General features: G+C 34.3%; 1 protein-coding gene across 2 annotated transcripts in view; it reads left to right on the forward strand.

The window, feature by feature from the left end:
• The window catches only part of RASA1 (RAS p21 protein activator 1), a 109,124-nt gene that overhangs the window by 38,127 nt on the left and 55,918 nt on the right, over positions 1-15,079 (forward strand). For both annotated transcript variants that reach the window (XM_060143237.1, XM_060143238.1), the window contains exons 2-4: positions 11,803-11,955; positions 12,944-13,083; positions 13,697-13,763. In XM_060143237.1, the coding sequence (XP_059999220.1) occupies positions 11,803-11,955; positions 12,944-13,083; positions 13,697-13,763 (360 nt within the window). The remainder of the gene's footprint in view (positions 1-11,802; positions 11,956-12,943; positions 13,084-13,696; positions 13,764-15,079) is intronic.

Raw genomic sequence — 15,079 nt, forward strand, 5'->3', positions numbered from 1 at the left:
CATTCCAAAATAATTGCTGAAATTATGTTAAAGGTAAGGAATCAAACCATCAAATGGAAACTAAGGAATTTTTAAAGAATTCCATAAGCCTGTAATTCAACTGAAGAAAAATTACTAATCTAAAGAGAATGGAATTATTCATCAAAATATTAGTAGAGAAAGATGTCAAAGCTAGGCAGTTAAAAAAAACTGAAACGTCAATAAAATAAAATAATGTTTGAATTAATAAAATATTTGGAAATAGGGTGCTTCATAACAGAGTTGATCTTATATAAAAACAATGACAACGAAAAATTCATAACTAATGGAGGCTGGGTGAGCTTGGCATAAAGAAATAGAAGGGGAAGAATTAAAATTTTGGTTATAATATTGGCAATGGCTTTGTCTTCCATATTAAAGGTGACAGGCTTAGCTGAGATGCTTCAAGAAGTTGGAATAGCTTCCCTAGGACTCTTGTAGTCTGCTTGGACTAGGATATTGGCTTCGAACCCTGGGGTTCCTTGAGACCCTTTCGGAGGTCTGTAAAGGTTTTCATAATACTAAGTCATTATTTACCATTTCCATTTTGTTGACGTTTGCACTGATGGTGCAAAGCAATAGGAGGTAAACACTTCTGGTACTTCAGTATAAATTAATGCAGTGTCACCAAACTATATACTACTAGGCATTTTATTTATCACTGCCATACACTTGTAAAGAAAAAGAAAAAAGCCAGTTTCAATTAAGAATGTCTTTGATGGAGCAGTGAAAATTATTAATTTTATTAAGTTTCAATTCTTGAGCATATGTCTTTTTAATATTTAGTGTGATGCAATGGAAAATTCACATAATGCTGCATCCCTAAGTACTTTGTCTTGAAAAGAAGTTGTGTGATTACTTGAGCTGAGAGCTGAACTGGCCCCTTCTTTTATGGCACACTATTTTACTATAAAGAATGATTGACAGACAAACCTTGGTTAGTCAAATTTGAGTATTTGGCAGAAACTTTTTTGGGAAAAGAAGAAAGTGAGCCTCTTACTCTAAGGGAAATAACTGACAGTATTTGGTGCTTTCAAGCAAAATTTGAGCATTCAAGTAAAAATTAGAATTTTGGAAACCTTGTTATCTGCAACTGTAAGTTTGAGAGCTTCCTAAATACTTAATGTCTTTTCTGATGATATTTTTCTTTCTGGGCAAAGATTTCTTATGGCATTATTAAACTATTTAACATTTTTTCAAAATATAAGAACTAGTTGGATGAAATATTACATCCTATAAGCTTCATATACCTTATGAAGGTATACGAAGCTTCAATGAGCTGCGCTCATTTACAGACTGTATATAGTTTAACAGGTATTTTTGCAGCTTATTTTTTCCAAAGAGAAAAATCATTTGTGAGAAATTCTTTTCTTCTTCCAAGATAAAATTGCATGCTTATATTTAAATTCCTAATATATTTAAAAGAATAAATCTAATATTAAAAGGTATAATTAAAAAAATAATTCAGACTCTTGATCTGAGAAAAAATGTCAATTGATAAGCATCTCAAAAAAATTCAGGTCAGTATTTAAATATACCATTTATTTGAAATGCTACCAATCCATAAACTAGAATATAGATATTTTTCACATGTGCAACTATAATAGCTAGAATTAACAACGGACATGACATTTCACTAAAACAAAAGAAAACAAAAATTAGAACTTTTATGCTGAACTCTAGAACAAATCGGTGGTCAGCTAGAAAGGATGTATAATGTACACATGTGATGCTTTTTATTTCTTGAAGAACACCCCACCAAACCCAGGGTCAGATCACTTTTTTGAAGACAGTGCCACTTTTTCTTCAAGGTTACACTTACTACCTGAAAAGAGTTGTGGCACCCATGTTATATTGATGCCTGTTGTTGCAGGTTCCTAAAACCACCCTCAGTTTCGGTGATTTTCTAGAGGGACAAACAGAACTCGGCAGAGCTGTTACACTCACAGTAGCAGTTTATTATAGCCAAAGGACACATTAAAATCAGCTAAGAAAGAAAGTGCATAGGACAGAGTCCAGGAGAGAATAGATGCAAGCTTCTAGTTGTCCTTTCCCAGTGAAGTCACACAGACAGTGCTTAATTCTCTCAGTAACAATGTGGGACAACACATGTGAGGTATTGCCAATCAGGAAAGCTCACCTGAGCCTTGCGGTTTAAAATTTTTATTAAGGTGTAGTCATGTGGGCCTGGCACCCCCTTGTGGCAGACCTTAGTTACTGCATCAGTTTGATTTCAGAGGTGGACCAAATCCCCCACCATAAAATCATATTAGCATAAATGATCTGGCATGGCCCAAGGTTCTCAGTAAACGAAGACACTCTTACTGGCCAGAATATTTCAAAGGCTTCGAGGTTATCTCCTAGGAGCTGGGCAAGGGGGAGATAGGCAGTTTAGACAACCCAAGCCTACCTTATTGTGTAGTGGTGATACAAAGAATGTGATATTTTGATATTATAAAATAAAACATGTTAACACCTGGGAGATCTTCATAACTCAGTGACCCAACATTACCAACTGGCTATTGCATAATGCTACAAAATACACATGAATAAATGGTACACCAGTGGATTTTAATAGCAGAATGGAACATTTATAGGTGTGGTTAGATTGTACATTTTATTTAACTTTTAAGTAGCTTCATTGAGTAGCAGTTTTCGTAACCTATGAACCAAAACAATATACAGCAACTGATTGAATTCAGAAACAGATATGAGAATCCAGCTGTCTTCTATTAAGTGAGCTATGAAAGAGTATATAAAATTTAAAATAAGGCTACTCTTTTCACTAAATGTTTTTTGGAAATTATAGTTATCTTATATAAGGAATATGTTTTCTATATTGACAATATTAACTCCACTATGTTAATTTAAAATTAATAGTAAACATTTAGAATGTACTCAATTTTAATTTCTATTAATATTGATAGAAACTACCTACATAAACACATTTCTTGGGGGTCCAGTAATTTTTTAAATATGTGAAAGGACCTGGAGATCAAAAAACTGGTCTAGAGGTAATAGATGGGTGAGATGAACAGCTAAACTAAGGGAAGGGTAGGCTTGTAACTGGGATCTCAGAGATAAGTGCAACAGGGGTTTGAATGTTCTCATGAATCTTTAGTTCCATCTCTTTATCTGTTTGGCCCTGTCACCTTCATTCTTTCTTATTATAGACTGGGTCTTCCAAGTGGTGGAAAACCTAGCAAGTAAATAAACAAAAACCCTTTCTTTGACCTTGCTTCCTGTAGCTTTTGTCTTCAGAAAAAGACTGACTGTCAGTTTCAGCGTGAAGAACTCTGCTTGGTTCAGGTGCTCATCATGGAATGATCGATTTTGACTAGGCTGCATTCTTCAAAGAAAATGAAAGCTTCCTCGGAAGTGGGGGAGGAAGAGTATCCAGAGGGTAGTGTGAGTGTGTTTTCCCCAATGGGATGGGTGCTGAATAGGCAACAACCAAATCAATGTCTTTGAGTGTCAGCAATTTGTATAAATTGCCAATATTGTGAAAGTTCAGAGTAGGAGAGGCTGGGGGTATTGGGGTATTCAGGTGAGGGAACTAATATTTCTACTCAGTTTTTCTACTGAGAAAATAGATGTGACTACAAGGCATATACTAGATGATTTTTAGACTTGAAACATCACTTTGGGCAGAATGGTCTTTGGAAGATTCCTTTGAGGGGTTGGCATTTGGGCTCAGCCTGGAGTCACGGTGTCCCCTGGAGGGAAGAGTGATAAAAGATCTCTAGAATGCAGGTGGGAGGACAGTGCAGCTTGAGGAAATAGTTTGAATGAGAGAATGCAAGGCATTCTCCGTGTGGATTCCAGTAAGGGATTATGACTTGAGAATTTCAGCGTAGGCAGGAATTTTTGACAAATTTGTTTTTCTTGGCCTCCCACCTGTCAACGCCTACCATGCTGAAAGCATTGTGCCAAGGGCTAGAGTAGAGAATGTGAAGATGACTTAACGTGCCCAGTGTCCTCAAGTACTTTTCAATCTAATGGAAAAAAGAGATGTGAAAATGACTAACTATATTACAGTAAGATAAAATATCAAAAAAGAATATAAGAAATAAGCTGGTATTATGATAGAAGAAGATTAATTATGCCCAGAGGTTCAAGGAGATAGCACGTGAGGTAGGCATTGAAGAATGACATGGATTTCCATAGGCAGGCAATAAGGGCATTTCAAATGAAAAGACTAGCATGATCAAAGGGATAGAGGCTTCAAAGTATGTGCTTGATGTGTTTAGGAAGTGGCAAGTAGTCCTGTGAAGACTGGAAAAGTCAGAAGAATTACTGAATGTCATGTCAAAAGTTCGGATTTTATTCCATAAGCAATGGGACCATTTCAGTTTTTAAGATGTAGTTTCAAGCATAGCTGTTTGGGGAGGTATTATTACAGATGTATAAGGAAATAGAAGAGCAGTGAAGCTAGAAGACCTAATGCAGGAATTACTACAGGACATGATGAGGAAGAATGTTGACAGTGAGAAGGGAAAAGACTAGATAAAAGGGTATTGAGAATTTGGAAGTGTTAAGGCTTTTTGACTAATTGGATATGAGGTAAACAGAATAGAGGAATAAGTCAGAGGTACTGATGAGAGGTTTCCACTAGGTTGAACCATATGTAATTGTTTTTTTGACCTTAAAAAACACAGCAGTATATAGTTTTACCTAATAGCTTGGGTGAGTGGATTGATGTGTGACATAAGTCAAGATGAGAAGCAGGAGAGAAAGAAGAGAAGGGATGTGGGAAAGAATGATGAGGAAGTCTTTTTTTTTTTTTTAACATCTTTATTGGAGTATAATCTTTGCACAGTTGTAGGACGGGTTGAAATAGAGAAAAAGAGGGCCTGAACGACAGTAATTGGTGAGGTTGGAGATGCAGTATGCGTGTTGGCAGTAGTGTTATGGGTAGAGAGATAGGAAGGAATCAGTGTTGCTTTTGAAGTTTTGAGTCTAAACACTAGGAAAGACACTGGTGCCATTAACAGGATAGAGGAGTAAAGAGGAAGAGGGGTGTGTGTGTGTGTGTGCGCGCGCGCGCACGTGCATGTGTATGTGTTTGTAAGGATAGTTGCTGATATTTTAGATTTGGTATAGTCATCTTAAGGTGAAGCTTCTTAACAGGTACTTGGTAACTTAGGCCTGAAGCTTAGGAGGAAAGCCAGCTTTAGGAAGAACAATTTGGGAATTATCCTCATAGAGAAGTTATAATTTGAGCTGAAGAGATACTGATATTTCTATGAGTGAGAATAGAGAAATAGAAATTTCTGAGGGGAAAAAAAACCCATAGAAAATACCTTAATTTTAGGATGACTTTTGGCTAAATTGCATAATCTTTTCACCTTATTTAAAAAAATGTTACATAGGAAAAACATTTTGAGAAAGCATAGGGAGAAAACCTATGTCTAAAACAGTGCCTAAACATAGCAGGTGCTTAAAAAATATTTGTTGAATGAATAAATGCAATTTGTCTGGGATATAGGGGACATAGGAGAGAATAATGGACTTACGGTGGAGAACTTTGAGTGCTGTGTTCTAATGCCTGCCCCCGCCCCCCCACCTTGGGTTATTGCTGGGAGCAAATGAGTGGATAGATCTGAGAATATTTTGAACTTTTAAAATGTTCTTTGAGATACATTTCTCTTTGAGGTACCAAAAGAAGTTCAGCAAGTAAGGTTATAAATCTAGTCTAATTCAGAAGGTTATATTCTTTCCATATTATCTGATAAGAATTAGGCTTGCAAAATATATTTTGAAAGTTTAAAGTATTCTCATATTCCCATATCTGTATATGAATTTTTTTTGGCCTTTGCTTGTCTTTACTTTTTCCCTCTGCCAGTGACATCTTTCTCACCTTCTTAGTCCCTTGCTTTCTCTGAATTAGTTGCTATTTGGCTTGTAGGTTTCCGTTTAGCCATCAGTTTTTTCAGGAAGTGTATACTAAAATGCTAAGACTGAAGTTTTTCCATATACCCCCGCATTCTAGTACTTGCTGTATCAGATTGCAGTTCCCTGATTTGTCTGTGTTCTCCATGAGACCTATGTCGTGGAGTTCTGTGGTATTAACTTGTTTTTCTACCATGTAGCCCAATGCTTGACACATAGTTTGCTGGAGATGGACGAAATAAAAGGCCATGCCAGACTAAAGTTTGCTTTTCAACTTCAGATTCAGTGTTTTAAAAGTATATCTTAAAATACAGGTTAAGAAATGTTATAGTTGCAGTAGGTAGCCACTGAATCACCATACCCTCCAAAGTTATAGATTGAACATTGTGAAATTAAACAAAGCAAAACAAAAAAATCACAGTGTTTCTCTTTAAGTAGAAAAACTACCCTTCAAGATAGTTTACAACTATGTTGCAGTAATGCATTCATTGGACCAGATGGTCACAAGTCATTTCGTTGCCCTCTTTTCAGGTACTTAGTTACTGATATGACCCTGTAATTGTTGAAGTTCTAAGAAAAGGTCAACTGTAAGAATTGGTAGTTTTTTTTGAGAAATGAAATTTCACTGATATGAGGGCTAGAGGCTGTGAGGTAGGAACTGATGTTAGCCTCGGGCTAGTAAGTATTGTGCTTTTCCTTTTTTTTCCCTTTGTTTTTTTAAATAAATATGTTTGATTAGTGTATAACATTTTTTGGAGAGGGTGTGGCTCTTTCTACTCTTCATTATCTGTTTTCTAGGGTGATGGGAGTTAAGGTTAGTGAGAATGAGACTATCTTGGTCAAGTGTACTTCAATATAAACTTATTTTAAGTCTTTACTGAATTTGTTACAATATTGCTTTTGTTTTATGTTTTGGTTTTTCGCCTGTGAGGCCTGTGGGATCTTAGCTCCCCTACCAAGGATTGAACCCGCACCCCTGCATTGGAAGGCAAAGTCTTAACCACTGGACCACCAGGGAAGTCCAATATAAACTTTTGATTGCATAAGCATTGTGTTGTTGGTCCCACCTTTAGTATATTAGTCTTTCAGTAAACTGAATTTTTGCGTGGATGGACATGTAACAGTGTTGTTTCTTTAAAAAATACTCCCACAGAACTGAAACCTTCTTTGGACCCTGTAAATATGTTACCTGTGGCAAAAGGAAATACAATTTCTTTTCTTGAGCTAATTTGATCTGAGATATGTAACTAAATGCATAGACAAACACACAGACATACACACATACTTCTTATTTGCCTGACCACACAAATATACTCAAGATGTCAAACATACACATGAATATTTCTTAAGTAATGCAGTTGGTCTAAGGGGCACTACACCTCTTATGCTTAGTCCAGTGGTTATTCAGGTGAATTTACTAGTGACCAAATTTTAGCCTGTCTGCATAACAACGTGGGGGGAAAAAAAGACAATAAAATCATTTACTATAAGGTATCTTTACTTTGCCTTCACTTTAAAAAGTCAGTTTATTTTTCTTGACCACCAGCTCAGACTGTATGACTGTGGGGACTATATTAGTTAAAAAGAAATGTGGAGGGCTTCCCTGGTGGCGCAGTGGTTGAGAGTCTGCCTGCCGATGCAGGGGACACGGGTTCGTGCCCCGGTCCGGGAAGATCCCACATGCCGCGGAGAGGCTGGGCCTGGGAGCCATGGCCGCTGAGCCTGCACCTCCGGAGGCTGTGCTCCGCAACGGGAGAGGCCGCAGCAGTGAGAGGCCCACGTACTGCAAAAAAAAAAAAAAAGAAAAAAAGAAATATGGAGGTTTCAGGAGATTTATAGTAGTTTTAGCAAATGTTTTTAGTATATGTCTTAACCAGACTGAAATAACCAATTTAATTTCAGAAAGGACAGCATGTGTGAGAAAATATGATTAACATCTTTGAGAGTTACAGAAAAACTTTAAAAGTTCATGGTATGATCAGGCACACAGAGTTCCAGGTAATTCAGGTGACAGGAGATTGTTTGGCAATTAGATTTCTGCACTTACATTTCTCTCTGAGAACTTCTGTGCCTGTCAGTGACATAACTAGGAAGAAGAGCATAGTGGAAAGTAAAAGTGATCTGCTGGGAACTTCAATTTAGTTTCCTTTTTAGACAAAGGAAGCTTGTTGATGGTAGTGCTATTTTAATTGTTTTCTACTGTAGTAGACAGTTTCCATTTAGTATTGTCACGTTAGTTTTAAATAATTGTGTAGTTTGAGTTGTATCTGTCTATATTCACACCAGGTTGTTTTCGCATTGTATAGATTTCTATATTATTCTACCTGATTAGGAGAGACTAAAAAACACAAAGGTCCTCCCAAGGCCCCTTAAATATACTGCACCAATGTACAACATGTTTATAAAAACATTCATGTGATTCCAAATTTAAAAGTAAAATGATTCCTGCAGCTTGTCCAACTTGTCTCTTTTCTTGTTGACTTACTTAATACGTAGTTTCATCTTGGATGTTTTATTTTAGATCAACTGATTGTGTAGTGTCTAAGAAAATGAAATCAAGAGACTCCATATCTGTCTGTAAGATTTCGCAACCAAAAATTGCAAAACTAGCTGAGAAAAATGTATTTACTTCTTAAATTTCCTGCTGTTTCTTTTCCCAATCTTCCTTGAAAGACAGAGAGAACAAGAGAGAGGGATAGTTTACTTTTAAATAGAACATTAGATATTTTATTATTAATTTAGGCAAATTTAAGTCACAGTATCTCAAATGCATATTGTCTTTGCCATTCCTCCAAAGAATATATCCACATTGGGGAAAGAGTGGGGCTATTTGAGGGTTTCCTTTTAGAATTGCCAGAAGTGGAAGAATTTCTAGTTTATGAATACTTCGGAGCTTCCAATGTCAATTAATATGTATGATCTGTTACTGTTCAAAAAAGGCACTTTGGAAAAAGAAATTTCCTCTTAAAAATCAGTGTTTTAGCAGAAATGAAGATTGGTTTCTCCTGTTCTCTTCCCAAAATTAGATGCAGTGTAAACAGGACTGGAAGGTAGGAAGATAACAGAGGCTTAGGTGATCTAATCATCCATTATGCAACAGTATAAAATTTGATATTTTCATTGATGAAGCTGAATTAGCCCCATAGTCTGTGTATACTGTATATAATTTATATATATATAATTTTATATGTATTAGTTCATTTATAATAATATCACACAGCCTTCTATGAAGCAGGTACTGTTATTATGTGCCTTTTTTAGATGAGGAAACTCAGGCTAAGAAATTAAGAAATTTGCCCATATTTGTACAGCCAAGTGGCAGAGCTAGGATTCAAACACAAGCAGTGACTCTGGAGTCTTTACTCTTAACCATTATACTATACAGCCTATATAGTGCTTTTTCAGTTTTGTTTTTCTTTGAAGGAGTTTAGGACAAATATTTAATGTGTTCTAAGGTTGAGATGGAGATTATGTTCCCTTTTTTTTACAAGTGATAGTAATGAGGTACAAAGTATAGAGACTTGACCATAATTATGGAGGTTTCTGATAAGTCCTAGTCTCACCAGTCAGCTTAATCTCTTCTGAAGACGTTTAGGAGGTATCAGTGCAGCCATCCTATCTGTGCAGATATTTAAAATATTCTTGTTAGTATGATTCACCTTGATAATTTGAAGTGAACAATAAAGATAATTCAAGAAATTCTAAGTTTTGATTAAGACCATTCAGTTTTTTCCTAGAACAGCTGGAGACTTGTAACAATGGAATGTTTTGAGGATCACGCTCAACTACATATGTGCTCATAAGCCTATTATTGGATAATTTAATTTCAGTTTATAGTCATAATCAAGAATTGACATGTTTTACCTAATATGTTCAAAACTTAAGAGTTTTTGGCATAAAAGGAATTACTAATAATCAGGGAACAAAGTTGTTTATTAAGATTTATGTCTCTGTCTTGAACTGAATACCTGTTTTAATGCCAGAATCTTATAGAAAGTACATAGATGTAAAAACTGAAAATCACAAATACATAAAAGTCTTTAGTCAGGTATTTATTATAAATTAGTTATTGTGTAATGCCTCATGCACCTTTGTGTATCGTCTTATGGTGAGTTCACAAGATGAATGAGATTAAAAAATCTTTTAATCTTGACATTTTGACACACCAGAAATTTAACAAGTATCAAGTATACAAAAATAGGTACTTTGTTTAAAATTGTCCTTAATTTTGTCTTTGTTCAATGTGTAAATCTGCTCTGTGGGTTAGCTCCACTACTTAAGGTAATAAGGAATGTACCAGGTTCACATTCCAAGGTTGTCCCATATATTTTCACAGTTAAATAAACTTCTAGCCTAGAATTTCAAAATATTGTCCTGATCATCTACCATTAAATTTTAGCTCTTCAAGGAACTTTTAATGTTCATTGGTCCAAGCTTTTCCTATTAGAATTAAAAAAAAAAAAAAACTACAAACAGCTCTTAAAAGCTAAATTTGCTTGTCAGTAGCCTCAAAGACAGTGGTTGAACTAAGACTAGAATTCTAGAAGAATGCAATGTTTATTGTTCTTTCCTTTCTTCCTCTAATACTAATGGTTTACAATTATGTTTTTTTCTATTGAGTTATACTGAAGCTTCATGATTGTTTTTCATCATTTATTTTATTTCTGTCTTATACACAAACTGTCAAATAAATGGGTTGGGTTTTAGAAGAAAATTAACAATAATTCTTTGGGGAAGTTCTAAGTTTTTTTTTTTTTAAAATAAACTAAGGAGTCAATGTAAGCTTTCATTACAGCAATCTTACAAAAATAGTCATAGTTCTATTATAGTCTTGACTGTCAACTTATGGCTAGATATTTAAGTATTTCAATGTAATATGAATGTTTATTGTTTTCCTCTGAATGTTTCAAGTTAGACAAGTACCAAAGGAAAGTGTAAAAATATTTCATAACAATTACTTTGTAGATTTGTTACCATGACCATATGAAAATTCCAGTCTGTTTCTAAGTGTGCTTCTGTTTATATCAATCCACGTGGCTTTTATAGGCATAGATTGGTAGTATGGATAATGCTAGAGTTGTAGCCATGGTATAGCCAGTCATTTAAGCAAATCATCTAGTAGTATGGTAGGTAGAAGATAGTTAAATTGAGAGCAGGAAAGTTAAAGGGACAAAGGTATTATTTATTGGTTTGGCCAAAAAGTTCGTTTGGGTTTTTCTGTAAGATGTTATGGGGAAACCAAACGAACTTTTTGGCCAACCCAGTATTTCCCACATGTTTGTTAAATAAATGTGAAGAGTTCAAATGCGTGGTTATGGAATGGATCATCTTAAGACAAAAGAGAATAATCAGCTTCATATTGAAATAGGAAATTAGAATAGCAGCCTTTAGACAGTGTCATTCTGTTTTTCTATTTTAGGGCACAAACATTAAAATGGAATAAAGTTTTATTTTCTCCCAGGTACCATGTGCCTTGTTATATCAAGTCTTGGTTCCTTAGTATATAGAGAGGTAGTAAATGAACCATTTGTTTCCATTTGTCCATCTTACTCTTATTTTTCTAGGTAGGCATTAGATTGTAATAAATGTTTTTATCTTGAACAGGTAGACAGTCCTGGAGGTAGAGAGATGGGCAGAAATAGAAGAGGTGAATATGTGAGGTGATTAGACCTGAGCTTATCGAACAGATTAAAAACTGAGTAAATGAATTATTTTTGAGAGACTGAGAAATTAAAAACAATTGAGTTAAAATTGGAATGACTGGTTCAGAGTAAAATGTAAATGTCTAAGTTACATGTAGGTATGTAAAATCTGTAGTAGTATGTTTTTCAACTGCCAGTAGTAATTTTATGGTTGCTATTTTTATTCTAATCTCTTAACCTTTTTTCTTAGGTGGTATCATGGAAAACTTGATAGAACTATAGCAGAAGAACGCCTCAGGCAGGCAGGGAAGTCCGGCAGTTACCTTATAAGAGAGAGTGATCGGAGGCCAGGGTCCTTTGTACTTTCATTTCTTAGCCAGACAAATGTTGTCAACCATTTTAGGTAAGTCTTTATTCCTATTATGAGGCTACATAGTGTAGCTATTTTGCTGTAGTATTCATAAATATACCTGCTTTAGTGACATTTAAATAATGGAGAAAGAAATGTGTTTTCAATTAAATGATTTAATAAGTGATTTAGAGTAGATACTATTGAATGCTTACTTTTTTTAAAAAAACAGTATTATTGGACTTTTTTGTGCTAATCATAAGTGTAGTTATCACTTTTAAAGTATAAAGAATTACAAAGAAACTTTGAGTGGTAAAGCAGAAAGAAAGGAAATGTATACTTTCAGACCACAGAGTAACAGAAAATATAGAAACAGTATTTTAAGAGTGCAGTTTAATTCATTTTAGCTTCACTGTTCTGAAACTCTGCATTCATTTCAATTAAACAGGCATCTAGATTTTCAAGTACAGATATCAAAGTTTGTATCAATATATTTACATATATTATTGTCTTTGATTTCATTTTTATGGGAGCCATTGAAAAAAATTATCTAGTGCCTGTAAAGTTAACTGATAAAATGTTTGTATATCCTTAATTTTCAGATTTTAAAATAGACTTTAAGAGTACTGTCATATCACGTGTAAAATGTGAAATTATTATTATACTCTGTAAATATTTCAAGAGATCTGTAAACTACTTTTAGCCAAAGGAAACTAATTAAAATTGCTATTTTGTCTTAAATATGGAAAGTAAGAAGAGTTATCTGAGGATGGATTTATAAATATTTTAATGAATTATGTAATTGAGGTTTATAAGTCAGAAATGTATTTCATATCTAATGCATACATATATCTTTTCAAAAGAAATAATAACCTCAAGTAATTTGCATATGGTGAAGGTATTAATAAGTGGTATTTTAATATAAGGATGCAGATAAAGGAAAAGTATGAAAATTATCGGTTTATAATTTACATGGAACTTGGTCTTAAAAATTGGTTATAAAGGTTTTTGTTTTACTGTATTTTTTTTCCTGTACAAATAGGATTATTGCTATGTGTGGGGATTACTACATTGGTGGAAGACGTTTTTCTTCTCTGTCAGACCTAATAGGTTATTACAGTCATGTTTCCTGTTTGCTTAAAGGAGAAAAATTGCTTTATCCAGTTGCACCTCCAGAGGCAAGTAAAATATCTTTCAAAACTTTATTATTTCATTTTACTAATGGGTTTAGCTCTTGTTCAGTTTCTCGTGACGTTTATTGTAATATAATTCAAGATTTAATTCTGGTTGTAGTGTCAGAGCATAACTGGCAACTTCTTTAAAAAAAGAAAGAGTAATTTTTCTGTTACTTTGTATTTAAGTTACTAGATTTTTTTTATCGTACTGTATGGTGATACCCTAACAAATATTTCTGAATGAATGAGGAGTAATTACTGATATCATAGTGCTAATGCTGAAGTTGCTGCAAGATTCTGAAATGTCTTCTGCATCATTGGAGAAAGGTTACTTTATATGTTGCGTAGTGTATTTAAGATTAAATGATAACTCATATTACCTGATTAAAAACATATTGGTTATACTGTTAAAAGAATTTCTGTACAAACAACAACAAAACAAGATGAGCATTTCCAGAGTTTGGGTATTCAGAGCTTCAGTAAAAAATAGTTTGAATGATCCTACAGAATTTATAATGTGGAGTTTTACTGGCTTTAACTTTGTGTGGACATACCCAATTTGACTTTGACATAGAAAGGTTATCTTTTGTAAATCAATTTTTTTTACGGTTTCTAGCCAGTAGAAGATAGAAGGCGTGTTCGAGCCATTCTCCCTTACACAAAAGTACCAGACACTGATGAAATAAGGTATTTTATGATATAATCTCGTTTATAGGCATTTGAAACAGGCATTTGAAAGACTGAAAATTTGTTGCTCTTGGACTAGGAAGGTTTTGGAAATTGAGGAAATAGCATCCAGCAAAGCATGCCCTTAATATTAAGTCCATTGTTCCTGTCCCCCTGTGTTGGCTTATCTGTTCAGACTGTGAATTTGGATCAGAGAGGCCACAGTAAAGATGACAGGAGAAATAACTTAGCTTTCATTAGACTATCTGTGACAAAGTAAGGAGAGTTCTTATATATAATTTGTTTTTATTATTTCTATAGAATTTGATTTATTATATAATTGGATAATTATTATCAAATTATCTGTATCTTTCTATAAGTTTAGCTTTCTGATAGAAAATTTGTTTATTATTGGTAAAATGTTAAGGCTACTTTGAATAATTACTGATTCTGAGTTTACAGCTTCTCATTGAAATCAACAGCAGTATTTAAAATGTAGTGATAACTTTTGGGAGGTACTAAAAATTTCTGGAAATATGGTATTTTAAAAAACAAAGATTCAGCTATCTGAAATCTCCAAGTAGGCATTCCATTTTTATATGATTGTCCTCAAAATAACTTCTCATTTAGTTCTTATTGGCACACCTTTTTTTGTGATCTAAGCTGGAAAAGCCAGTGAAAGAAAGAGAAGGGAAAGAAAAACAGCACTGAACTGCAAATTCGGGAATTTTGGGTAATTTGTAAATTCCCAGTGGGATCATCTAGGACAGCAGCTCTCAAAGTGTGATACATGTAACCCTGGGGATCCTTGAGATCCATTCAGATGATTCATAATATCAAAACTATTTTTATAATAATACTAAGACATAATTTGCCTTTTTCACTGTGACATTTACATGATGGTTCAGAAGCCATGGATAGTAAAACTGCTGGTGTCTTAGCACAAATCAAGGCAGTGGTAACAAACGTATATCGTTTTTCACTGCCCCATGCTTGCAGTTAAACAAAAAAAGCCAGTTTCGCTTACGAATGTTCCTGGTGAGACAAGAAAAAATATTTGTTTTATAAATCTCAACCTATGGCTACACATCTTTTTAATATCTTTGTGATGAAATGGGACATACTCATAAAGCACCTCTACTGTGTACCACAGTTCAAATGTCTTGAGGAAAAGAGGTGCTTTGAGAGCCGAACTAGCTGCCTTTTTTTTTTGTGCACATCATTTTCACTAAGGAGAATGACTGACAGGCAAATTATGGTTATTCAGACTTGAATATCTGACTTTTTAATTTTTTTAAAGAACAAAGTGAATCTGTTACTTCAAGGGAAATAACTGG

Source organism: Lagenorhynchus albirostris, chromosome 3, assembly GCF_949774975.1.
Source record: "Lagenorhynchus albirostris chromosome 3, mLagAlb1.1, whole genome shotgun sequence".
Lineage (NCBI taxonomy): Eukaryota > Metazoa > Chordata > Mammalia > Artiodactyla > Delphinidae > Lagenorhynchus > Lagenorhynchus albirostris.